This window comes from Hyla sarda, chromosome 3 (assembly GCF_029499605.1).
Source record: "Hyla sarda isolate aHylSar1 chromosome 3, aHylSar1.hap1, whole genome shotgun sequence".
Lineage (NCBI taxonomy): Eukaryota > Metazoa > Chordata > Amphibia > Anura > Hylidae > Hyla > Hyla sarda.
Window position 1 is genome coordinate 348,213,743 of NC_079191.1, and position 27,765 is coordinate 348,241,507.

General features: G+C 41.8%; 1 protein-coding gene across 8 annotated transcripts in view; it reads left to right on the forward strand.

Annotated features, from left to right (window-relative positions):
- Window positions 1–22,940, forward strand: part of RMDN2 (regulator of microtubule dynamics 2) — a 211,024-nt gene extending 188,084 nt beyond the window's left edge. For 6 of the 8 annotated variants that reach the window (XM_056567519.1, XM_056567523.1, XM_056567517.1 and 3 more), the window contains 4 exons: window positions 9,093–9,191; window positions 12,903–12,956; window positions 13,278–13,358; window positions 21,128–22,940. In XM_056567519.1, the coding sequence (XP_056423494.1) occupies window positions 9,093–9,191; window positions 12,903–12,956; window positions 13,278–13,358; window positions 21,128–21,181 (288 nt within the window). In that variant the 3' untranslated portion in view covers window positions 21,182–22,940. Of the gene's footprint in view, window positions 1–9,092; window positions 9,192–11,001; window positions 11,067–12,902; window positions 12,957–13,277; window positions 13,359–21,127 lie in introns of those variants that run through there. The other 2 variants (XR_008891506.1, XR_008891507.1) reach the window with 2 other exon arrangements.
- The last annotated feature ends 4,825 nt before the right edge of the window (window positions 22,941–27,765 follow it).

A 27,765-nucleotide genomic window follows, 5' to 3' on the forward strand; every position in this document is an offset into this window, starting at 1 on the left:
TCCAGATCTAAATCCCATTGAACACCTGTGGAGAGATCTTCAAATTGCTGTTGGGAAAATAGTGCTCTTCCAATAAGAGAGACCTGGAGCAGTTTGCAAAGGAAGAGTGGTCCAACATTCCGGCTGAGAGGTGTAAGAAGCTTATTGATGGTTATAGGAAGTGACTGATTTCAGTTATATTTTCCAAAGGGTGTGCAACCAGATATTAAGTTACGGGTCCCAATAATTTTGTCCAGCCCATTTTTGGAGTTTGGTGTGACATTATGTCCAATTTACTTTTTTGCCTGCCTTTTTTTTGGTATGGTTCCAATACACACAAAGGTAAGAAACATGTGTATAGTAAAACATGTGTTACTGCAATCCTTTTCTGTGAGAAATACTTAATTTTCTAGAAAAATGTTATGGGTGCCAACATTTAAGGCCATGACTGTAGTTACCTAGCATTATGAACTCTCTTTGCAAGAAAGCATAGTTTTGCTTCCTAAAGCTATGTTCACAAATGTGCAGAATGTCCAACCGGAAAACTGCATTTTCAGCTGCCACTAGGATCACTCTAAAATGCGCCGTCTCAATAGAAATCGGGATTTACGCAGCAGAAATTCCACCATGTGCACAGTGCAGCAAAATCCCATTGTAATCAATGGGACTCTGCTGCAGCAGATTTTTTTCCGTAAAGATTCCGCTCAGAAATTCTGTCATGTGAACATTTAATGTTGAGTGCGAATATTCGAAATGCAAATTGTTACTGCAATATGAGCGCGAATATTCAAAATGCGAATTTTTACTGCAATATGAGCACGAATATTTGAAATGCTCATTTTTTATGCGAATATCAGCACTTCTCAATTTCGCAAATATTTAGAATATAGCGATATATATTTGTTATGACGAATATATTTTTTCACAGTACACATCACAATAATGATGTGTGCTGTGTAAAAAAAAAAAAAAGTGATCCCTCCCTGCTTCCAGCTTGTGGTCAAAAGAAGGCTCCAGTATTATTTATAGTCTGTGTGAATAGCGAATATTTCGTATATGCGAATATGCAAATATTCGCAAATATCGGCACTTCCAGAGGACACTGATCCCTCCCTTCTTTCAGGTGAATATATAATCGCGCATGCGCCCTATGCGAATTTCATTACGAATTTTCACATGAAAAAAAAGTGCACGAACATAGCGAATATGCTAATTTTGCAAACATAGGACGAATATTTGTTTATATACTCGTGAAATATCGGTAATTCGAATATGGCCTCTGCCGCTCATCACTAGTGAACATGGCCTAATGGCGATAGGAATCTTAAAGAAATACATATAACACTAAGAAAAAATTGGAGAATGATGAATTGGCACTGGACACCACGCTGCTAAATTCTATGGATTACTGATAATGGAACATACTATTACTGGACAGGAGTGCGGGAGGTGCTTCATGAATATAAAGAAAATTCCAAATACAATCACCACCTAGAAAATGAAGGACGGAGCACTCACCCCGTTCGTATCCTGGATATGCAGCTCAACACAGACGGGGTATGCGTCTTCGGCAGGGAGGTGGTAGATGGAACGGGGGGAGCTCAGATGCCGGCCACGGACCGTATCACACCAAATGGCACTTCGTCAGACCGTATGAAGCGCTGTTTGGTGTGATACGGTCCGTGGCCGGCATCTGAGCTCCCCCGTTCCATCTACCGCCTCCCTGCCGAAGACACATACCCCGTTGGTGTTGAGCTGCATATCCAGGATACGAACCGGGTGAGTGCTCCGTCCTTCATTTTCTTGGTGGTGATTGTAATCTTAAAGAAATGTTTAATACTTTTATTTACTTGAGCTGGAAATAAAGAAACAGACAGGAGGGCGGCACCATGTGTGATATTGTTGATACGTGGGATTTGTAACGGTTACATTTTTACTAGTGGAAATTGGACTCTCAGTTTAGATTTATTTTAAATGTGCCTATTATCCACATAATGGAGTATTTTTGGCATGAAGTAAAGCTGCCAAGTCGTGAAGATGCTGACCAAGGATGGCCAGAACTGTACCCGGTACAGTAACAGTAGGGTGAAGAAAAAGGCATTTGTACCAGTGCTGCCAATAATTCTCCAAATGACTGCTTTCACACTATAGAAAGGCCCAATAAAGATCCGTTCTAATGACCCTTTAACAAAACCATTAAAAACATCCGTTACAAAATCCCATTATAATTTTTACATTAGGAGAAAGAATAGAAGAAATAGTGCATGCAATATTTCCCCCGTTACTTTCTCCCGTCACAAAATAACGTCCGTTATTAATAACAGGCTATGATGGGTTAAAATGGGTAATGTAAAAATTCCATAGACTATAATGGGATTTTGTAACGGACGTTTTTAATGGTTTTAACGGGTCATTATAATGGATCTTTAATGGGCCTTTCTATAGTGTGAAAGCTGCCTAAAAGTCCATAAAATGCTGTAACACATTTTGGAAGCTACCCCCTCTTTTTTGATTCTAAGGAAGGGGTTGTCCCCTAAATGTATTGTTGGCTTTTACACTAAGGATTTATCTTTGGGGATTTTTTTGGCAGCACCCAGACAAGTTCAGTGATGTTCAGTAAGTGACACTGAATCTAATATCACACCTTCTCTGCAGCAGAAATGTGTAATGAAACTTAAAGGGGTTATATCAAAGCAAAAACAAAAAACAGAACTGGTTTGTCCAAAAAACAGCACCACACCTGTCCTTTGGTTGTGTGTGGTATTGCAGTTTATTTCCATTGAACTGAAGAGAGCTAAGTTGTAATACCACACACAACCTGAGGACACTTGTGGTGCTATTTATTAAAGAACTCTGTTCTGTTTCCTTTTCCTGGGTAACTCCTTTAACTTCCCCCAGTGGAATCAGAAATACTTTGAGCCACTTCATTTGAAAAGGGGCTTCTTATAGACTTAAAGGGGCATATGGTTATTTTAGTATGTACCTGGCAGACAGTAATGGACATACTTAGGAACGATCTGCGCTTGTCTTGGGGATAAATGGCTATGTTGTGAGATTACCATAACACTGTGGCTAGCTTTTTGTGAACTTGTATTTCCTGTTTGACTTTTCTTTTTTTGACTACAAATCCCTCAGTTCCATCTTCCTCCCTCCCGCACATCAGCCACCCCACCCATTGAAACATAAATGATTTGCATCCATTCAAATCAGTGTGGTTTTCAATCAGGGTGCCTACAGCTGTTGCATTAGTTGCAGTTGATCCCTCCACCCATTGAAGCAGACAGGCTCCCTGTCATCAGCTGACTAGTGAGTCAGGTCTCGGCCGCATTGCAAGCTGGGAAAAATCCGAGACAGCCGTCATTTTGTATACTGGTAAAAATAAATATTGAGGTGAAAATCACAGAAGAATTGTGAGAAAACCGTCACACACAGGTACAGACACTATATTATGAACTACACTAACTTTACAGCCGCTGTAGCATAGTCAAATAAAAAAAAATCCTGGAATACCCCTTTAAGTTGTGTGATGAATATTTTAGGTATATTTTTTGCATTATGCTGTTTCTACATTATTGCAGTTTCTTTCCTCCATCATGCCACCCATCTGTATGTACTTATTTCTACATTCTTCTAAACACAAGTTATTAGTAGGTTTGATAAAGTGTTGGACTTTGCTCCACCATGATCTCAGTAGCATATATTTATGTTTTCTTTTCTTACCTGACTTTTCATTTATCATTCATATTATAACAGTCAGTAGTTAAACAATTCCAAGGATAAGATTGATAGTTTATTGTACAATAACATGTGAAATGGATGTGTGTGGGTACTTACACTGAAGTACACTGGAGACCATGCATTCACTATGTACATAGTATGAAATAGATCAGCATGTCAGATGAACAGGTCTTCAAACACTGAAAGTAAAAATGGGTGTACAGTGGTCCCTCAAGTTACAATATTGGTTCCAGGACGACCATTGTATGTTGAAACCATTGTATGTTGAGACCATAACTCTATGGAAACCTGGTAATTGGTTCTGAAGACACCAAAATGGAAAACAAAATTAGAAAAAGTAAGGAATCACGGAATCTGTGCAAAGAATGAACATGTTCTTTCTTTGCGCAGAACAATTTCAGCGGCGGAATTGTCCGCCGCTGAAATTCCGCTGTGCGAACGGGTCTCGTGGAAACCCATTCACACTAATGTTAAGTTCAAACCGCGGAATTCATCCTGCAGAATTCCGTGGCAATTCTTTAGTGTGAACGCACCCTAAGAGAGAAACTTCTCAGCAGTTTCTTTTGGACTTGGACACTCTTTTTGCCCTTTGATTAGCTTAAAGTGTTGCCAGGAGAGTAGCCCAAAATGGTAGTTCATGGATGATGACTGCAGCTTAGAACCCTGTAAGTCACTGTATCAGACAGGGATGCAATAGACAGCTTTGCTTTTATGGCACGTTTTTAGTTGCCTACTGAAATAAAACTGGTGGTGACAGGGCCGTAGCTAAAAGCTTATTGGCACTGGTACAAATGATCAGCTTGGCAACTTATTTTTACTTCCGCCGGTGGGTTACTTGGCTACAGGGGCACAATGTTTTCTTCATTACACCAGCTATGGCCTGCCATGAATCTCTGGTTGTCTACGACGCTGACTGAGGCAGAAGAGTGGTATTACCCTAGTAATAAGTCTCCGGGTAAAGCATGCAACCTTGCAAGTGCATATCATGTATATCTACAGCTCCCAGCAGGACTTGAACAATTGTGAAGGGTACTCCACTGGAAAACATTTACTTTTAAATCTACAGGTGCCAGAAAGTTAACCCCTTAACCCCTTAAGGACCGGAGGTTTTTCCGTTTTTGCATTTTCGTTTTTTGCTCCTTGCCTTTAAAAAATCATAACTCTTTCAAATTTACACCTAAAAATCCATATGATGGCTTATTTTTTGCGCCACCAATTCTACTTTGTAATGACGTCAGTCATTTTGCCCAAAAATCTATGGTGAAGCGGGAAAAAAAATCATTGTGCGACAAAATTGAAAAAAAAACGCTGTTTTGTAACTTTTGGGGGCTTCCGTTTCTACGTAGTACATTTTTCGGTAAAAATGACACCTGATATGTATTCTGTAGGTCCATACGATTAAAATGATACCCTACTTATATAGGTTTGATTTTGTCGGACTTCTGGAAAAAATCATAACTACATGCAGGAAAATTTATACGTTTAAAATTGTCATCTTCTGACCCCTATAACTTTTTTATTTTTCCGTGTATGGGGCGGTATGAGGGCTCATTTTTTGCGCCGTGATCTGAAGTTTTTAACGGTACCATTTTTGCATTGATAGGACTTATTGATCACTTTTTATTCATTTTTAAATGATATAAAAAGTGACCAAAAATGCACTATTTTGGACTTTGGAATTTTTTTGCGCGCACGCCATTGACCGAGCGGTTTAATTAATGATATATTTTTATAATTCGGACATTTCCGCACGCGGTGATACCACATATGTTTATTTTTATTTTTATTTACACTGTGTTTTTTTTTTTATTGGAAAAGGGGGGTGATTCAAACTTTTAATAGGGGAGGAGTTAAATGATCTTTATTCACTTTTTTTTTTCACTTTTTTTTTGCAGTGTTATAGGTCCCATAGGGACCTATAACACTGCACACACTGATCTTCTATGTTGATCACTGGTTTCTCATAAGAAACCAGTGATCAACGATTCTGCCGGATGACTGCTCATGCCTGGATCTCAGGCACTGAGCAGTCATTCGGCGATCGGACAGCGAGGAGGCAGGTAGGGGCCCTCCCGCTGTCCTGTCAGCTGTTCGGGATGCCGCGATTAGCCGCGGCTATCCCGAACAGCTCGACTGAGCTAGCCGGGAACTTTCACTTTCACTTTTAGCCGCGCGGCTCAGCTTTGAGCGCGCGGCTAAAGGGTTAATAGCGCGCGGCGCCGCGATCGGCGCTGCGCGCTATTAGAGGCGGGTCCCGGCTTCACTATGACGCCGGGCCCGCCATGATATGACGCGGGGTTACTGTGTAACCCCGCGTTATATCGGAAGAGCAGGACCAAGGACGTACCGGTACGTCCTTGGTCCTTAAGGGGTTAAGGACCGGGGTTTTTTCCGTTTTTGCATTTTCGTTTTTTGCTCCTTACCTTTAAAAAATCGTAACTCTTTCAAATTTGCACCTAAAAATCCATATGATGGCTTATTTTTTGCGCCACCAATTCTACTTTGTAATGACGTCAGTCATTTTGCCCAAAAATCTACGGTGAAGCGGGAAAAAAAATCATTGTGCGACAAAATTGAAAAAAAACCGCTGTTTTGTAACTTTTGGGGGCTTCCGTTTCTACGTAGTACATTTTTCGGTAAAATTGACACCTGATATTTATTCTGTAGGTCCATACGATTAAAATGATCCCCTACTTATATAGGTTTGATTTTGTCGGACTTCTGGAAAAAATCATAACTACATGCAGGAAAATTAATACGTTTAAAATTGTCATTTTCTGACCCCTATAACTTTTTTATTTTTCCGTGTATGGGGCGGTATGAGGGCTCATTTTTTGCGCCGTGATCTGAAGTTTTTAACGGTACCATTTTTGCATTGATAGGACTTATTGATCGCTTTTTATTCATTTTTAAATGATATAAAAAGTGACCAAAAATGCACTATTTTGGACTTTGGAATTTTTTTGCGCTCACGCCATTGACCGAGCGGTTTAATTAATTATATATTTTTATAATTCGGACATTTCAACACGCGGTGATACCATATATGTTTATTTTTATTTTTATTTACACTGTTTTTTTTTTTATTGGAAAAGGGGGGTGATTCAAACTTTTAATAGGGGAGGAGTTAAATGATCTTCACTTTTTTTTCACTTTTTTTTGCAGTGTTATAGGTCCCATAGGGACCTATAACACTGCACACACTGATCTTCTATGTTGATCACTGGTTTCTCATAAGAAACCAGTGATCAACGATTCTGCCGCATGACTGCTCATGTCTGGATCTCAGGCACTGAGCAGTCATTCGGCGATCGGACAGCGAGGAGGCAGGAAGGGGCCCTCCCGCTGTCCTGTCAGCTGTTCGGGATGCCGCGATTAGCCGCGGCTATCCCGAACAGCCCGACTGAGCTAGCCGGGAACTTTCACTTTTAGCCGCGCGGCTCAGCTCTGAGCGCGCGACTAAAGGGTTAATAGCGCTCGGCGCCGCGATCGGCACTGCGCGCTATTAGAGGCCGTGATATGACGCAGGGTTACTGTGTAACCCCGCGTTATATCAGAAGAGCAGGACCAAGGACGTACCGGTACGTCCTTGGTCCTTTAGGGGTTAAACAGATTTGTAAATTACTTCTATTAAAAAAATCTTATTCCTTCCAGTATTTATCAACTGCTGTATACTACAGAGGAAATTTTCTTTTTGAATTTCCTTTCTGCTTTACCACAGTGCTCTCTGCTGACATTTCTGTCCATTTTAGGAACTGTCCAGAGTAGGAGCAAATCCCCATAGCAAACCTATTCTGCTATGGACAGTTCCTGATATGGACAGAGGTGTCAGCAGTGAACACTGTGGTCAGACTGAAAGGAAACTAAAAAAGAAAAGAACTTCCTCTGTAGCATACAGCGGCTGATAAGTACTGGAAGGATTAAGATTTTTTAATAGAAGTAATTTACAAATTTGTTTAACTTTCTGGCACCAGTTGATATAAAAGAAAATGTTTTCCAGTGGAGTACCCCTTTAAGGCTCTGTTGGGAGCTGTTACTTCACAAAAAAGAAAGCTGTCTCATCATCTCACTGCAGATCATACAGGGACTACAGCACTCATCAGATGCAGTCAGGGACAGAATAAACATTTACATCCAGAGACTTACAGGTGATGTCTTCTCTGATCAGTGTCATTCTCTTAGCTTTTCTTGTTCCTTCAGCCTACACCGCCATGCAAACTTCTAGCTACTTCTCAACTACTACCTAGTACTGCTTACTACATATAATACTGCCACATGCTGTGCTTCCTAAATATAATAATTCCACATGCTGATGCTGTGCTTCCTACATATAATACTGCCACATGATGTCCTCTCTCCATATAATACTGCCACATGCTGTGCTCTCTCCATATAATACTGCCGCATGCTGTGCTCTCTCCATATAATACTGCCACATGCTGTGCTCTCTCCTTATAATACTGCCACATGCTGTGCTCTCTCCTCATAATACTGCCATATGTTGTGCTTTCTACATATAATACTGCCACATGCTGTGCTCTCTCCTTATAATACTGCCATATGTTGTGCTTTCTACATATAATACTGCCACATGCTGTGCTCTCTCCATATAATACTGCCACATGCTGTGCTCTCTCCATATAATACTGCCACATGCTGTGCTCTCTCCTTATAATACTGCCACATGCTGTGCTCTCTCCTTATAATACTGCCATATGTTGTGCTTTCTACATATAATACTGCCACATGCTGTGCTCTCTCCTTATAATACTGCCACATGCTGTGCTCTCTCCTTATAATGCTGCCATATGTTGTGCTTTCTACATATAATACTGCCACATGCTGTGCTCTCTCCTTATAATACTGCCACCTGCTGTGCTCTTTCCATATAATACTGCCACATGCTGTGCTCTCTCCTTATAATACTGCCATATGTTGTGCTTTCTACATATAATAATGCCACACACAGAGTAGAAAACTTGTACATACTGTGTCCTGAATAAAATACATGCACCATGTGGAATTGTACATTTTATTGTGATTTTTTCTATATTTGTAATATATATTATATTTTGTGCACACTTTTTTGTAATGTGTTTCTAGTGTAGCAGTAAAAGTTACGTTTTAATCAGATTGGGCCTTATTGGTGATTGTCCAAGTGTTTTCGAGTTGAATACAATACTGCCACACACTGTGCCTCTGAATTCAATGTTGTCACATGCTGCGCTCTGAACAAAATAATGATGCCACTGTGCCCCCTTAAACAATTCATGATACCACTTGCCCCTAATGAATTGTGTCTCTGCAGCGTTGAGCTGTGCTTCTAATAATGTTGAACCCACTAGTTCCTCTCCTAATAATGGATGTCTCCTTAGGTTTCTCAGTTGTCCTGGATTGAGAGAAAGGTTGCTGCTACTCTCTTTGGAATTCCTCCCACTTCAACAGTTCAAGAGGCCTTGCAGAATTTTCTTAAGGTATATATTCAAAGCTTGTTTTCTTGTGATCCTTTACTGTAAATGAGAAGAAGGCAGGGCATTTTATTTGGTGGCAAACTTTGTTTTTGTATCCTTCAGATCTGTGCCTCCATACAATCCTGTCTCCGAACACTACAGGCAGTTTTTTCCACCTTACGGCTTGGTTTTTGCTGTTTTGCTTTGCATATCCTGTCTAATCCACTGAATTTACCACAGGTCACCCCAAGCAAGGTTTAAAAAAAAAAAAAAAACATCTCAGAGATGATCAAGAGAAATGGGCGAACCCTAGAGCAAAATTTTAAGTGTCATAGCAAATGGTGTGAATACTTACGATACTTTAGATTTTTTTTATTAATAAGTTTGCAAACATTTCAAAGAGACTGTTTTCACATTCATTATGAAGCACTGAGTGTAACTTGACATTTTTCAGATTTAAAGGGGGTACTCCGCCCTTAGACATCTTATCTCCTATCCAAAGGATAGGGGATAAGATGTCTGATTGCGGGGGTCTCGCTGCTAGAGACCCCTGCGATCTCGGCTGCGGCACCCCAGACATCCGGTGCAGGGAGTCAACTTCGCTCCGTGCCAGATGACTGGCAATGTGGGGTGGAGGCTTGTGACGTCATGGCTGCGCCCCCTCAATGCAAGTCTATGGGAGGGGGCGTGGCGGCTGCCACGCCCCCTTCCATAGACTTGCTTTGAGGGAGCGTGGCTGTGACATCACAAGCGGGCCGTGGCTGTTACATCACAAATAGAGATGAGCGAACTTACAGTAAATTCGATTCCTCACGAACTTCTCGGCTCGGCAGTTGACGCCTTATCCTGCATAAATTAGTTCAGCTTTCCGGTGCTCCGGTGGGCTGGAAAAGGTGGATACAGTCCTAGGAAAGAGTCTCTTAGGACTGTATCCACCTTTTCCAGCCCACGGGAGCACCTGAAAGCTGAACTCATTTATGCAGGAAAAGTCATCAACTGCCGAGCCGAGAAGTTCGTGACGAATCGAATTTACTGTAAGTTCGCTTATCTCTAATCACAAACCTCCGACGCAGCACCCTATGCTCTAAACCAGTGTTTCCCAACCAGGGTGCCTCCAGCTGTCACAAAACTACAACTCCCAGAATGCCCAGACAGCCTTCGGCTGTCTGGGCATTCTGGGAGTTGTAGTTTTGCGACAGCTGGAGGCACCCTGGTTGGGAAACACTGCTCTAAACGAGCGCTGAGTGCAGCAGGGAAATCGCATGTATCCCCAGCGGCGGGACCCCCTGTGATCAGACATCTTATCCCCTATCCTTGGATAGGGGATAAGATGTCAGGGGCGGAGTACCCCTTTAAGCACAAGGTCGCAACATAAGAAAATGTGAAAAAGTCAAAGGGTCTGAAGACTTTCTGAATGCATTGTAGGTTATGTAGTGCCTATTTCCCAGAATATATGTATATAAGATGTATTCTTCATCTGACCTTTCCGACTTGAAAATTGCAAATATTGACTTAAAGAAGAAGTATTGTCCTATGTTTCCCTCTCCTGACATTTACAGGGCACAAGAGACATTCTAGTGATTACCAAACACTGTACTGTACCGACGCATAGTTCCCTTTTTAAAGAGGCTGAAATGTGCTGATGGTAAAGATCATTTCTGCTCATAGTCATGACACGCTGGTCTTTATTTCCCTACTGGGTGACAATATTTCCTTCATTATTTGTTGTTCACAACCAAACAATATGTCGTGACCCCACTACCATGTAGCCGAATGTAAATTATACATATATAAAGAAAGAAAGAAATATGTTATAGGCTTCTAATTCATTTAGGATTCAATGAACAACCTGAACGTGACATTTCTCACTGATATTAAATGAAGTCACAACAAATGAAGGTAATAATCCTATGTAGTATTTATTGTGTTAGAAATGTGCAAATTGTGCAATATGTTTAAGAAAATATAGGTCTTTAAAAAGAATATCCAAAACATAGGGACAGGATCAGATGAGAATCATGACAATCTCTGTACAGAGCTTCAGAATATGTTGGTGCTATAGAAATGAAGGAATGATTATTATTTTTTATTAAGTTTTACGTACGCCCCTTTCCTCCTGAGTGTTCATAAATGTCTTAGATACATGTGAGAACATTACCTAGCGTGAAGGTCAAAGATCACAGACGCCAATTCTGCAGTCCTCCATTCTGCATCCTTTCGAGATTCCTATTATGGAAAGTCTGGAGCGCAGTGCTTAGCAATCTGCCTTTTAAATCAGTGCACTGGATGCCTTTTATTCATCCATCAAAATACAAATAGTCATAATGACCTCCGATAACTTCCACCATTTAGCAAGGCCACCGCTTCTTCACTGCATTAACCAACAATGTGATGTCCTTGTCCATTTGGCTCTCTCATACTACTGCTCAACCCTATTCATGGACCCGTGTCTGGTACTGCCGTGAAAGGGCGTACCAGCAAAGTGGCCCCTTTTTTTCCTTGGTCATCCTGGAAGTCAGATGCCCAATGATTACACTTTAATGGCCTCTCTTAAAGGGGTACTCCGGTGGATTTTTTTTTTAAAATCAACTGGTGCCAGAAAGTTAAACAGATTTGTAAATTATTCCCTATAGAAAGAAAATCAGATGGCACTCACCAAGGTCGTAGTTTCTTATTCTTTATTCAAACGACATAAAGCAGAGTTGCGTGTCAGGCAGGCATTCAGGCAAGAGATTTGTACATTACTTCTATTAAAAAATCTTAATCCTTCCAGTACTTATTAGCTGCTGAATACTATAGAGGAAATTGTTTTCTTTTTGGAACACAGAGCTCTCTGCTGACATCTCGAGCACAGTGCTCTCTGCTGACATCTCTGTCCATTTTAAGAACTGTCCAGAGTAGGAGAAAATCCCCATAGCAAACATATGCTGCTCTGGACAGTTCCTAAAATGGACAGAGATGTCAGAAGAGAGCACTGTGTTCCAAAAAGAAAATAATTTCCTTTGTAGTATTCAGCAGCTAATAAGTACTGGAAGGATGAAATTTTTTTTAATAGAAGTAATTTACAAATCTGTTTAACTTTCTGGCACCAGTTGATTTAAAAATAAAAAGTTTTCCACCGGAGAACCCCTTTAAAGGGGTACTCCGCCCCTAGACATCTTATCCCCTATCCAAAGGATAGGGGATAAGATGTCAGATTGCTGCGGTCCCGCTGCGGGGGAGCCCCGTAATGACGAGCAGTACAGGGGCCGGAGCATCGTTATGTCACGGCCCGCCCCCTCAATACGAGTCTATGGGAGGGGGCGTGGCGGTCTTCACGCCCCTGCCATAAACTTGTATTAAGGGGGCAGGCCGTGATGTCACGAGGGGCGGAGCCATGACGTTTCGCTGCTCCGTCCCCTGTATCGCCCGTCATTACGCACAGAGCGAATTCGCTCTGTGCAGTAATGACAGCGGGGTGCCGCAGCGGGGATCCCGGGAGGCCCCAGCAGCGGGACCACGGCGATCTGACATCTTATCCCCTATCCTTTCGATAGGGGATATGATGTCTAGGGGTGGAGTACCCCTTTAAGGAAAGACAATCAATGTTTTATTCCAAGAACCAAACTGTAAATATTGGTTGTAAGTGGTCAATAGCCTTAGTTTCTCTAAGAATCACTTTATTTATTTTTTCTTTTGTTGTTATGCATATATTTTTTTCTTCTGTTAAATAAAATTTTAATAATTCTATTAAAGGCTGAAGAAATACATCCTGGCTACTCCAAATACAACTATGTATTTCTGGCAAAGGTAAGAAGCCCATTTAGGCGGCATTACCCTTTGGTCTCATGCCCACTGCTGTTTTATACATCTGTGTTGTGGGGATACCTTAATCTGCTGTGGACCCATACTGTGCCCCAACATAAATGAAATGATATATAAATCGTTTCATTTAGTATTCACAAGAAAAATAATTATGTCATGCCCCATCTTTGTGTTTATTCCACATTGCAGATACACCATAGAGCAGCCCTGGGCTGTAGTACAACAGGTTGGGAATTTGTTTGCTGCTGTTAAGCATTGTACTATTGTATATTTACTGTTTTTGCTGTTTTTCATCATTTATCAAAGTGCTACAAGGACCTAGGACAGAAAGCTCTTGCACTGAAATACTATGACGAAGCATCAGCTATTCCTTCTATTACTAAAGAGGTGAGGCCTGTCGGTAATATTCTGCTAACACCGTAGTGTTATTATTATCATCATCTTCAATCTGTTTATTGACTTCCTAATCTACTAGATCAATTGCTCCATTGATTCTCTGGAATAATTATTTTTGGGCTGATCCTTTGGATTTAGTATTTTGATGAGTAAATACAAATAAAATTAAGTTCTGTTTTAGCTTTTTGGGGAATTTATTGTTTACTGATGATGTGACCAAAAGGCGGCCATTTTTGGCGTTTATTATAATTTTATTTTTAATCTTAACCACGTTCATTATTTTATTTTAATAGTTCAGACAATTTTACACGTGGCGATAGCCAATAATAGTTGTTTTATTTTATTTTTTTATTTTTCGTTAAATGGGACTGGCCTATAGGGTAAGGAAACCACTTAAGATCATTTTTATGACCATAGCAAAAAGGACTTAACTCACGATACTGTTGCTCTTTTCAGACTTTTTTTCTTTAATCATTATAATGTTACATCTTACACGATGTATAAAGTGCAAAGAGTGGGGAGATTACCCTGTATGGCAACCTGTTCAATAATCTTCCATTTATGATCTGTTCCATTATGTCCACATTCCTTGAAATGACATGCTACTGACATAACAGCCTACTTTGTGCTTGTCATATCTGATTACTAATGTACTAGTTGTTATTTTGTTCACACAAATGCGTTTTTATGTTCCTATATGTTTGACAGACATGTCCAAAGCCGCATGGCCATTTTTTTTTTTTTTTTTTCAAGAATAGGTTTTTATTGTATTTTTTAACAGTACAAAACAAACCGGGCAGTCCCGGAGTAAACATTTGGAGAATTAAATATAAACATTCAGAACGAACATTTCGAACGAAGGACAAATGCCGCATGGACATTTAAGGAGATAAATCACATTAGTACTTTCACGAGATCTATAAAAGATCGGAAATTTATATCCCTTCGATGGATGAGGCAATAATCACTTTTAACTATACTATTACAGTTAACGCATGATAAACGTGTAAATGTATCATTTTCAACGTGAAGATGGGAAAAGTTTGTCAGTCTTTTTTCTTTTCCAATATATCAATTTTAATTTATTTACTTCTGGTAAATCTACTTTTTTATGGATAAACATTTGAGGTTTAGATAATTAAATACCATATTTTGTATCTGATTTTAGTAAATATGTGTACCGTATTTTTCGCCGTATAAGACGCTCCGGCATATAAGACGCACCCATTTTTAAAGGAGTAAAATCTAGAAAAAAAAGATTCTGAACCAAATACAATGTAAAGTATAGGACAGTGATCTTCAACCTGCGGACCTCCAGATGTTGCAAAACTACAACTCCCAGCATGCCCGGACAGCCGTTGGCTGTCCGGGCATGCCGGGAGTTGTAGCTTTGCCACATCTGGAGGTCCGCAGGTTGAAGACCACTGGTATAGGAGGTAATACTCACGTGTCCCCGCCGCTCCGGACCTTTCACCACTGCCCTGGATGTCTCCCTCCATCGCTGTCGCCGCGTCCCCGGGGTGTCCCCGTCGCTCCGGAACATCTCTGCTGCCCAGGATCCTCGCTCTCCGTCACCAACATCACGTCGCTACTCACGCCGCTCCTATTGGATGATGGGACGGCATGCGCGACGACGTGATGACAACGGAGAGCGCCTGCCATGCAGGGGATCCCGCCACGGAGCAGTTATTCGCCGATCAGACACCGAAGAGGCAGGTAAGGTCCCTACCAGTGTCCTGTAAGCTGTTCGGGATGCCGCGATTTCACCGCGGCGGTCCTGAACAGACCGACTGAGCAGCCGGGTTAGTTTCACTTTCACTTCAGACGTGGCGGTCAACTTTGATCGCTGCATCTGAAGGGTTAATACAGGGCATCAGGTGATGTCCTGTATTAGCCGCGGGTCCCGGCCGTTGATGGCCGCAGGGACCACCACCATATGACAGGGTTTTAATGTGTATTTGCCGTATAAAACGCATCAACTTTCCCCCACCAGTTTTGGGGAAGAAAAAGTGCGTCTTATACGGCGAAAAATTCTAATTCTTGGTTATTCTCAACTGATGTGTAGTCACAAAAGATCTCCTAGCCCCATGAGTCCTTGGGTATGATTAAAGGGGTCCGCCTCTGAAATACTGTGCCAGAACTATAGAGCAACAGTGGATCTGAATCCTTTTGTATACAGTGAAAGGCATCTCCCTACTCTTTGCACTGTATACATTGTGTAAGATGTCAAGGTATGAGGATTAAATGAAAACCTCTGAAACGGGTGACAGGATTGTCAAGCCCTTTTTACTATGGTCATAACATTTATGTGAAGTGGTTTCCTTACCCTACAACCCAGTGTAATCCCGATTTGTATAGTAGAGTCTAATAGAACTCAGAAATATAGGGTCCTTGTTTACAGATATCTTCTAGTTAGAATCAGATTAACAGCATTGCTTATGAAATAAAGGAAAAGAGGAGTAGTGACATAATGATATATATATATATATATATATACCGTATATAATTTTTAGAAAAAAATGTTTTTTAATTTACTAAGCAATTTCATTTTTAAGTCTCCTTGAGTGGACTTTAATATGTAATTAGTATTGCTTAGCATTATACAGTGTGATTGGTGCCGAACCCTCGACTGCCATATTAGCTCATCGGCCCCCTGCGATCATGGTCATGCGGAGCTAATCGGCATCTATCATTCATACCTTTTAGACACTGCAATAATCATTGATTATGGCATCTAAAGGGTTAATGACAGGTTGTGCCAGGATTGACGCTACCCATCATTAGCGGTAAGTGTAAGCGGTAAGGCACTTTAGCAACTCTGCCCTGCCTCCTTGACATTTGCTTAGGAAATAAAAGGGAATTTTGGCATCCACCATCAGCTCCTGAAACATCACAGTTTGCTTTTATACCCTAACAGCTATCCTACTATGTCTGCAACTGTTAGCATATAAAGACAACAGATTCCTTTTAAATTCTTCTTGTTCAGACCTCCATGACTTCTTCCAGCTACATCCCCCATCTGCAGACTTAGAGGCCCAGACATAGTTAGTTTCTCACAATACTAAAACAAGCCTTGTCATATTAGACTATATGTATGCATTATATTGCGCACTGTGTCTCCCAAAATGAATTAATATATACACCGTGCCCCCAGAAATTACTTATAATCTACGCTGTGCCTCCTGAAATCATCTGTAATTCAAACTGTCCCCCCCCCCCCCCCCAACAATAACATTGCTCCCAGAAACATACTCGCATGTCTAAATAATAAACATAGAATTATATTCAAACATCAATAGAGAAAATAGGTTTTGAATCAGCACTGGACATTTGACTGTTTCTGCTCGCTAGGTAGCCATTAATAGGACAAACTGTTACTTAAACCGGGATTTCAGGAGGTGCTCACGTGAAATATAGTTACTCCAATAAATGACCAAACAGAAGAAAAAGTAACAGAGCACTCACCCGGTCATATATCCCAAGCTGTGTACTGAAGAGACAAAAAGAACAGAGGAGCACGATCCTAGTGTATTATCAAAAACATTAAAAGAAAAGTATTCAACACATATGTGCTCACCAGAGTTGGTTATGCTCAGAGCATAACATCTACAACAGCGCATCAATAGTGGGTCAGCAGCCCAGGAGAACCCGATCATCCAAGGAGGTCGGCAGGCAGTAGTAAAACAGACAATTAAAAAGGAAGACATTTTCTCCAAAGCCAGGCGCTTCTCCCAATAAAAAGTTATCTTTATTCCGTCAGGAAAGACATAAAAAGTTGGTATAAAAAGCACTTTCAACGCGTTTCTAGCTCGGATTGAGCTCTTTATCAAGACGTGTACCTGTCAAGCCTTTGACTGTCCGGGCATGCTGGGAGTTGTAGTTTTGCAACAGCTGGGGGCACAATGCTTAGGAAGCACTGGTCTATGTAGAGAACAGGAGCTTCTTCAGGGTCCTGTACAGTACACGCAATGTCCTAAAAAAGTAACATGGAGTCGCCCTTACCTGGTGTCCAGGGGAGCAGGTAACCCTGGTACAGGTAAAGTGTACAGAACATGTAATACCTTCCTGTATTGTAGGGGGCGCTACCAGACATCAGTGAGTGCATACGCTTCAGTAATACAGGGGTTTTTACCAGTAAAATGCCCATTCTGATTGGTCAGTTCTTCCAGCCATTGACATGTCTATAACAGATCTGGACTGTCTGTAGTATTGTATGTTGAGTCTGGTTTCGACTTACAATGGTCCAGAAAAGACCATTGTATTTTGAAACAATTGTATGTTGAGGCCATTGTAAGTTGAGGGATTACTGTATTTTTGGGAAAAGCTGCACAGTGTAAATACTGTGTTTATAAAATATAGATGACCTATCCTAAGGACAGACTATCAGTGTTAGTCCTGGATCTCCTGTAATACAGAATTTTATAAAATAGTTATAACAATATGGTTTTTGGAAGAACCTTTTGTTATATAGCACCAAGTTATAATTCAGCTGAGGATGATTTCCTGTTAACGCATAAAACATGACATTTAGTAGTTTTATGATCGGGGCATGTACCATTCAAAGGTGGTTAAAGGAGTTTTCTGGACTATCATATTGGTGGCCCATCTTAAGAACAGGTCATCAATATTATAGTGGGGGGCTGGTCCTGCGGGTCAACGGGTTAAAGACGTCATGTCCTCTCCAGGCACAGCGCCCTTACATTGCGGATTGGTTATGTATTGGTTCTGTCTGTTACTGCATCTCTCTTGAGCGGTGGTGTTGGGGGTACTGGAAGGCACACTCCCAATGATTCTTATTTTGCTGGCTTTTTCTAAGAATAGGCCGTCAATATTACATGCAAACCCTTTAAACTCTTGTTGTTTTAGAGGATTTGGGTGCTGTTGCTACAGTATTGTTTGGATTTTGAAGTGGATCATTCACACAGTGAAATATCACATTTCTTTGCGAGAGCTCTGTAATTCAATCCAACTAATGTGCACACACATCTATCCCCAGGGGATGACTGACGCTGACATTGTAGCTATGAACTCATAGCAAGTAGTTTGATAGTTGCCATGAGGAAAAGTTTTCCTTTCAAGGATTATGATTCCACAGTAGGTCACCTCCCAGCATGTTGTACAGCTACCTTCAGGTTTATTTAGCTGCTTAGCATTGACATCTGAGTGGAGCATAGTTCCTACAATACAAATAACCTATTTCTAATTCTCATTAATAGATTAGTATACTGTTAGAGCTAGAACCCAGAATGTGATAATGTCTGACTTTGTGCTCAGTTTGTCCCATGTCAGCTAGCGATTGGCTGAGTGGGCTACTGCACATGCTCACAGATTTGCATCAGGAGCTATGGCCAGGGAGCAAAGAAGACAAGTATATGAGATATTTCTGTTAAAGGGGGTACTCTGCTGCTCAGTGTTTGGAACAAACTGTTCCAAGCGCTGGAGCCGGTGCCGGGAGCTTGTGACATCATAGCCCCTCCTATAGACTTGCATTGAGGGGGCAGGGCTATGACGTCACAAGCTCCCGGCGCCGGCTCCAGCGTTTGGAACAGTTTGTTCCAAACGCTGAGCAGCGGAGTACCCCTTTAAATCAGTTAAATAAAAGAAAATCCATGGAATAACCATTTAACCATTTATGGATCCCTTATTTAGGGTGTTAAAAATGGAAAAATATGATCCACTTGCCAGTTTAGTGTTTCTCCATACAGCTGACAGCAAGCTGAATCTCTGTGATGCACGAATGAATGAGAGATCCACTTGAAATGTCTTCTGTAGAGGTGGGAGGGGAAGTACCTCTAATTATTTTTTAAAGGGAATCTGTCAGCTCTATATCATGCTCAAAGCTTAAGTGTCATACAGGCTATGCGGAGCCTCAGTATGCATGCCTCCTCCCTCACCCCTCAGTGCACTGTATTTCAGCGCTGAGATCTGTATGTCAATGAATCAAAGCATTGAGTGGTGGAGGAGGGAAAAGACATGCAGGCTGTGGCTCGGCAATGCCGCCTTGACACTTAAGCTCTGAGCATGATATATAGCTGACAGATTTTGTATAAGGGTCAGTTATTTTCTCTTAACAGCCTAGTCTGTCTTTTAGCTTCTGGAGACAGTGGATTTGTCTGCATAAAAACGTACAACCCACTCTCTAGTTCATAGTAAATAAACAATCTACACAGTCTAACAATTTGCATGCATTTAGTGTTTATCTGTCGCCACGTTTCTGCTATTTTGGGACCATAAACAATTAAAGGTATGTTTTAGGCACTGGTACAGTGGCTGTGTTTTCTGCTAAAGTTGATATCACAAAGTATTGACTGACTAATTAAGCCAAATACAGTAATGGGTGATCATGTTTGCTGCGTGTTGTGTGTGTTTTATTTTCTTATATTTTTTGATATGTAAATAGGGTAGATGACAGCGTTAGTGGGGACTTGCTAATATATGTATAACTAGTAGATATTGCCGATCCTGAAATGCAGTGATTAAATACGTTACTGTTTTGCACTAAAGTGTATTCCCCAAGTACAACGCATATAGGCAGCTGAAAGAAAACAGGCGCAGGTTACCTTCGATGTATGCGTGCTTGACATATATTCCTGGTCCTTCGGTGTCCGGATCGATGGTGGTTGTTCCAGCGAGGATTCAGCTATGTTGCTTTGTAATTTGTATTCCGTGCTGGGGCTCTGGGCGTGTATAGAAGTCTTTGTGCAGCAGCAGGGAGATCTGCCCCGGCCGGTGGCGTCTCCACCTGCGTACTACAAAGTGAAAGGAGTAAAAGTCCAGTACCTACAAGTGACATCACTAAGGTAAAACAAATGGACCAAAAAGGATAGCGCCAACAGTGTTTTGGAGAATGACGTTCTCCTTCCTCAGGGATACCAAATTACATAGCAACATAGCTGAATCCCCACTGGAACAACCGCCATTGAGCCGGACACCGAAGGACCGGGAATATATGTCAAGCACGCATACATTGAAGGTAACCTGCGCCTGTTTTCTTTCAGCTGCCTATATGCGTTGTACTTGGGGAATACACTTTAGTGCAAAACAGTAACGTATTTAATCACTGCATTTCAGGATCCGCAATATCTACTAGTTATACATATATTTAGCAAGTTCCCACTAGCGTTGTCGTCTACCTTATTTACATATATCCTTAATTTATTAATGGTGATACAGGGTCCTCTTGGGTTGACACTATAGCTGCTGTGGGGCACACTGCCTGAGATCCATAGCACCAAGGTACATACATAATTGTTTTCTTATATTTTTTGTTCTATAGGACTGTGCCACTGACCACTCTACTCTTAGGTCCTCATATGGCAATCATACTGGAATGATCTGCAACATGTTTGTCTAGTAGAGAATTGTGTATACTTTGCTCTAACTTCCCTTAGAAGTCAGAACATTGAGAGCATGGCAGCATTAAAGGATTTTCACGTCCTAAATAAACTTTAGCATTATACAGGCTGTTACTATCTTATGAAGCAGCAAATACAAGCTGCTGTAAACCATTCTGGGCCTCATTTATCAAAACTAATAGTAAAACGGTCTTTGTCACCCATCGCCACCAATCAAAGCTTTATTTTAGATTCTTATCAGTTTATATTCAGCTCTCTAATATAGAAGTGTAGGATCACCAGGTATACACATGCCATTTATTCTTCTTTAAATGTGTAATTCATTAAAATACTGCTCAGTAAGAGGTAAAATGTAGTCATTTAGCATGTTCATTCTTTTATTAACAAACATTTTATTTATTTTAGGATATTGATGCCCAAAAAGATTTGGAAGCCTTGGCTGTGTCCCTGAAGCAGTGAGATGAACAAATTCTGAATAACTATTTATAACTTAGGATCAAATAACTCTCCGATATATCATGCAAATTATGTTTTTAATAGTCTAAAATGTTAGATTATGATTTATAGACTACTGACCTGTTTCAGAATAACTTATTCTAAACTTATTTTATGACTGTGACTTAAAAGCTATGCACACCTTCACAACCTTTTTTATGCAAAGTAGAGAAAAATAGCAACTAGTCTTAAATATCTTACCTGTTGTTTTTGTATACGGCTACTCTGAGAGAATTTGTGTCTGGTGTAACAAAATACAGACTAACTGAAGAGAAGTATGATATGTTCACATCTATCGGTCTATCTACCGTATTTTTCGCCCTATAGGATGCATCGGCATATAAGACGCACCCTATTTTAAAGGTGCAAAATCTAGAAAAAAAAAGATTCTGCACCCAACAGGTATCTTCAACCTGCGGACCTCCAGATGTTGCAAAACTACAATCCGGGCATGCTGGGAGTTGTAGTTTTGCAACATCTGGAGGTCTGCAGGTTGAAGACCACTGGTATAGGAGGTAATACTCGCGTGTCTCCGCCGCTCCGGACCCGTCAACGCTGCCCTGGATGTCGCTCCATCGCTGTCGCCGCGTCTCCGTGGTGTCCCTGACGCTCCGGACGTCTTCTTCCCTGGGATCCACGGTCGCCGTCATCACGTCGCTACACACGCCGCTCCTATTGGATGACGGGACAGCGCGCGCGACGACGTCTAAGGAGAGCGCCGGCCATGCAGTGGATCCCGGCACAGAGCAGACACCGAGGAGGCAGGTAAGGTCCCTCCCAGTGTCCTGTAAGCTGTTCGGGACGCCGCGATTTCACCGAGTTGCCCGATTCTGTTTATATAGTTGTAGATCTGTTGATGCTCTGGAGTTTGTGGTCAGGGGTCAACAGTTAAGGCCATTGCACTGGAGGTATATTTTAGTTTTTTTTTTTCAATCCGCTCAAGATGTTCACACCACCTGACTTCCCCCCTCAGCCGGTGATGTTTTTTACCCCCTACACAAGTCACATGATTGTCTGAGCGACAGCATGGGCCCTCATTGGGAGAGGAGGAGAAAAAGAAGATATCCACATCTGGTCAGAGTAGTCGTACAGACAATATGCGTTTTGGTGCAGTAGATCTTCCTCAACTTGACCCAACAACTACACCTACCTGTCTTCCTCTACCCCTTGAACATACTTAATATAGTGTTGCTTGTATTCAGATTCACTTTACTATACCCCCCCCCCTCCCCCACCGTTTATGAAGTTTTAGCTATGTTTACCTTTGTGCATATAGGCCTTTGTTTTACTTTTGCTCTGTTTTGTTTCTCTCTTTTGTTCAGTAAACAAATTTGATTGAAAAAATAGGTAAGAAACAAGTGACAGAAGGGTTGCAATATGGCTACAGAGACTACATACATAGGAACACAACCGTAGGGATTTCAAATGCAAACTATTTGTAAAGTGGATTTATTTTTGAAAGCATAAAATGAATTTGTGATGGTGGACATAGCCTCTAACTTGTGTTTCTAAAAAGAAAATAACACTGTAGTATATTTAGAGATTAAAGTACTCATTAAAATTAAGAAACCTGCATGCATACATTACCTCCAAGACTGTACTCTTATGTCTGTATATACTGATAAATTTTATGAAAGAAGATTAAAAGGATCAGGATTTTTGGTATAAGCAATACTAAGAACTTGTATTGAAGAAGCACAATAAACATATTTTGTGTTAAAAAGGTGTTTATTCTTCATAAGCCTTTTCTGAGTGAAATATACATGTTATACTGTAATTCATAAAAGCAAACAAAAGAGAAACCCACTACATCACTACAATCACCACAAAAGTGGGTTACCCTGTAATTCTGGTTATTACATCAACAACGCTACAGGACATTTTATAGAGCGCCTCATTCAGTTCTATTTTAAAAGATACAGGCTGGCTGCAAGGACAGGGTTTCAGCTCTTACACACAGGAGTGCAGATATCAGGCTGTATCACAGGACACACTACAGAATCAGCACAGAAGAGACAAGCATTGGGATCAGGGGAGGTGTATATCTCTGCAGCTAATCACTATATCGACTTACGTAGTTTAACTGCACTCCTTGCCTATTAGGGCAAACAAAAGATCGTCAGCAGCAGTCTACAAATGGATTGGCCATAGTGATGAACAGGGGGAGCCTGGTGAGAAGGGGAGGGTCCTCAGCTGTCAGGAAGGTTCTGATAAATAAGGTAATTTTATATTTATGCCTCAAACAACAAGAGGAGTAGCTATCAGGCACTACAAGGCAAATAGACAAGTTTATTCCAATATCTGAATTAATGGACTGCCGGTGTATCGAATGGCTGCTATAATAGGGAGACAATGGTGGTGCGGCTTCACAAAAGGTGCATATAGAGAATGTAAACTTCAGAGCAAGAAGTAAAAGGAATCACACAATCGCATGTGTCTCGAGGTTTTCAAGCATTTATTTCATAGGAAAATGGAGCAGCGATAGACAAAAGGAACATTTACTTAGAGCGGGGAGTGAGAGCAGCCGCTCTTGAGACGCAGGGGCACACAGGTGAGTGGCAACTAATTTCGCGTCATCCCAGGAAACTTGGGAACATAAAAATGGGACACATTTCTCCACACCTCAGATCAGGTTTCCTGTCCTCTGGTAGGAGGCCTGGGAGCTGTCTCCATACCTCTCCAAGGGGCTGCAGGTCCTCCGGTAGTGGGGCTCCCTGTTCGGCAGAAGTCTCCTCTGGGGAGCAGCCGTTAGTGTGTCTGTGGGGTCCAGATACCCTGCATCTCTGTCCATTTCCCCGGGTCAGTGGCATTAAGGAGGTGGGGGCTGTGGAGTAGCATGGTTTCTGTCGGCTTTCCAGTTTCTGGAGCCGGCACGTCGCTTGCGCAGAACACCGGCGGATGCGACGTCAGCCCGGCAGCATCGCGTCACTTCCGGGTTCCGACTCCATTCAAAAGGGGTGTGGGAATTCCCCATTTTGGATCCCCTGTCGGATTCTTACAGCGTCTGGAGCCCGTGGACAGCAGGCAGCCAGCCTGCAGCAATACCTATAGCCTGCAGTGCTTATCCAGCAGCAAGCCCACAGCAACCAGCAGCCGTGTTCAGCAGCCGCAGCAGTACTAACAGCTTGCAGCAATACCAGCCCTCAGCAGCTAAGCAGACCATTCCTGGTTGCCCTGCAGTGTTTTTGCTGAAAAACTTCCTCCAGCATGTCAGAGCATTCGACAGAGGAAGGTGGACGCTCCAAGAAGAGTAGTTCCAGCCCGACTACGGAGGTGTGGATCTACTTCTGGGTGAGATAATTTCATGCCATGTTCTGCTAGCTAAGTCAGGCTATTGTTTTGTTTTGTAGGGTAGCAAGAAGTCTTCTTCTAAATCCCATAATAAAGAGTGTGCAGAATGTAGGATGCCATTAGATCCTGCCTATAAAAATTCTATATGTGCAGCATGTATTGAAGTTATCGTGGCCCAGGAGTCCTCTGCAATTGCTAGCAACCTAAGAGTAATGATCCAGGAGGAGATAGATTCATCCCTTTAAAGAACTAGGAATTGTCAGGAATGTGGGTGCTTCAGCCTCCTCTGTGATCACCCCTGCCATTTCCAGTTCCCCTAGTGTTCAAGAGGAAAATCTTACTCTATATTCCTCCTCTGATGAAGAGCAAGAAGAGTTTAAATCCAAATTGCTCTTTTCTCCAGATGATCAGTCACTAAGTCATGGGATAGAGCCCGTTAATTGATTCCCCGGTGGCTAAAATGGCTAGAAATCCGCCTTTCCTTTTGAGGATCTAGGAACTCTGTCTGATCCAATGGACAAAAAAAAAATTCTTTAACAAACAAAAAAACTGGGAGGCGGCCACAGCTTCAGAACCAATGTAGCTGCTACATGCGTCGCTCGCTCTCTAAGAGTCTTGGTTTCACGATTACAATCACATCTTGTTAACCAGACCCCTAGAGAAGAGATCTTAGAATCCTTACCCGTAATTTCGAAGGCGGCAGATTTTTTTGTCAGACTCCTCGGTAGATTCTGTAAGATTGGGTACCAGAGTAGCTGCTTTATCTAATTCTTCTAGAAGAGCCACATGGCTTAGGCAGCAGAAGGGTGATGTTGGCTTAAAAGCTAAACTATGATCCATCCCTTGCATTGGAGATCGCCTTTTTGGTCCCGTCTTAGACAAAGTACTTGAAGGATTCTGATAGGAAGAAAGGATTTCCCACTCAGGGTCATGATTCTTTTCGTAGCAAAAAAAACTGTCCAGAAAGCCTAATCAGAAGTTTCAGGACAATAGGAAATTTAAAGTCCTTAGTAAAGGTAGAGGTTTCCTCTTCAATCCCAACAAAGAGTCTAGTTCCAAAGATCCCAAACAATGATGGCTTTCTCCCAGTGGGGGGGCGTCTGTCCAGGTTTGTGGGGGCTTGGGAGAAAATTTCTTCCAGCCCCTGGGTTCCATCCACCCTCCATCCAGAAGGAGATCGGGTCTCTGGAGTTCCGGCCTTTTCCTCCAGACAGATTCTTTCCCACTGGGATAGTAAAAGATTCTCTGAAACAAGTGGCCATGATAACAGAAATAAAATCTCTTTTACTCAAAGTCCTGGTTCCAGTCCCCCAGGAGGAGGGGAGGGGATTCTATCCCCCTCTTCTTAGTAAAAGAAGCTTCTTTCAGAGTTAATAATAAATCTAAACAACTTTCTGTCATACAAAACATTCAGGATGGAGTCCCTAAAATCCACAATCCCTCTGCTATTTCCAATTTGCATGATGGCATCTGTAGATTTAGAAGTCGCCTACTACCATATTCCCATCCACAACTCTCATCAAAAGTTTCTAAGAGTGGAGGTGTTTATGGAAGGAGCATGGGTCCATTTACAGTACCAAGCCCTTCCCTTTGGGGCCTCTCAAGCCCAAGGGTATTCACCGAAGTGATGGTATAGGTGGCAGCTTTCATAAGAACCCAAAACATTCTGTTAGTTCCACATCTGGACGATTTACTGATTGTACCGTCATGGCCGTAAATGTTGGCAACATTGCAGTAGCACATGTTTTGCTATACACGTTTATTCCCTTTGTGTGAATTGGAACTAAACCAAAAAGGGAGGAAAAAAGCTAATTGGACATAATGTCACACCAAACTTCAAAAATGGGCTGGACAAAATTATTGCCGCCCTTAACTTTAATATTTTTGGTATTTTTTGAAAAAAATAATAATAAAATCAGTCGCTTCCTTTAACCATCAATAAGCTTCTTACACTTCTCAGCCGGAATGTTGGACTACACTTCCTTTGCAAACTGCTCCAGGTCTCTCTTATTGGAAGGTACCTTTTCCCAACTGCAATTTTAAGATCTCTCCACAGGTGTTCAATGGGATTTAGATCTGGACTCATTGCTGGCCACTTCAGAACTCTCCAGCGCTTTGTTGCCATCCATTTCTGGTGCTTTTTGACATATGTTTGGGGTCATTGCTGGAAGACCCAAGATCTCGGACGCAAACCCAGCTTTCTGACACTGGGCTGTACAGTGTGACCCAAAATCCATTGGTAATCCTCAGATTTCATGATGCCTTGCACACATTCAAGGCAACCAGTGCCAGAGGCAGCGAAACAACCCCAAAACATCATTGAACCTCCACCATATTTCACTGTAGGCCAGTGGTTCTTAACCTAGGTTCGATCGAACCCCAGGGGTTCGGTGAGTCAGTCTTGCGGGTTCGGCGGAGGTCAAGACACACACCCGACTCCAGGCCCGTCGCAACAGGACAGGCAAACCAAGCAATTGCTTGGGGCCACGAGCTGGCCCGGGGCCCCAAGCAGAGCCGGTGTTTGCCCGTCCTGTAGCGACTGGGCAATTCTCCCCATCACTATTCACTCCCTGTGGCCCCGCGTTAAGTTTAAAAACCCAGGGGCCGCCGGGAGATTGCTTTTTTTTTTTTTCCTCCATCTTCTTACACACAAAAGGAATAAACATCTGTATAGCAAAACATGTGTTACTGCAATCCTTTTCTGTGAGAAATACTTCATTTTCTTGAAAAATTTCCGGGGTACCAACATTTACAGCCATGACTGTATCAGACTCTTCAGAAACTCTTCATTTGCACATTCAAGTAGTTTGCTCCATACTGAAAGCTCTAGGTTGGAATCTGTATCTAAAAAAGTCAAACTTAACCCCTTCCAGGCAGTGCGTTTTCCTAGGCATCCTTCTGGATTCAATGTCTCAGCTTTCTCTCCAGGGGCAGACTGACAACACTCAGGGCCCCCAGACCAAATAAAGCAAGGGCCCAGTCGGCCCTTGGCCACTCCTCTGCCCCGCCCCTATTCTACCCAAATCCCTCCTCATACACCACTTCTATATACAAAATAAAATTAAATATATATAACGTAGGTAAGATCATTTTCCATGATCATACCATACCTGTATATAAGGAGTAAATATATACCACCACACAATAACTTGATAATACCAACATACTGTACTGAATTAAACCACTATACACACCAGTATTCCCCCATACAGTTCCCAAATAGCGGTAGATACCAGCTGGCCACACAGGATCTATAT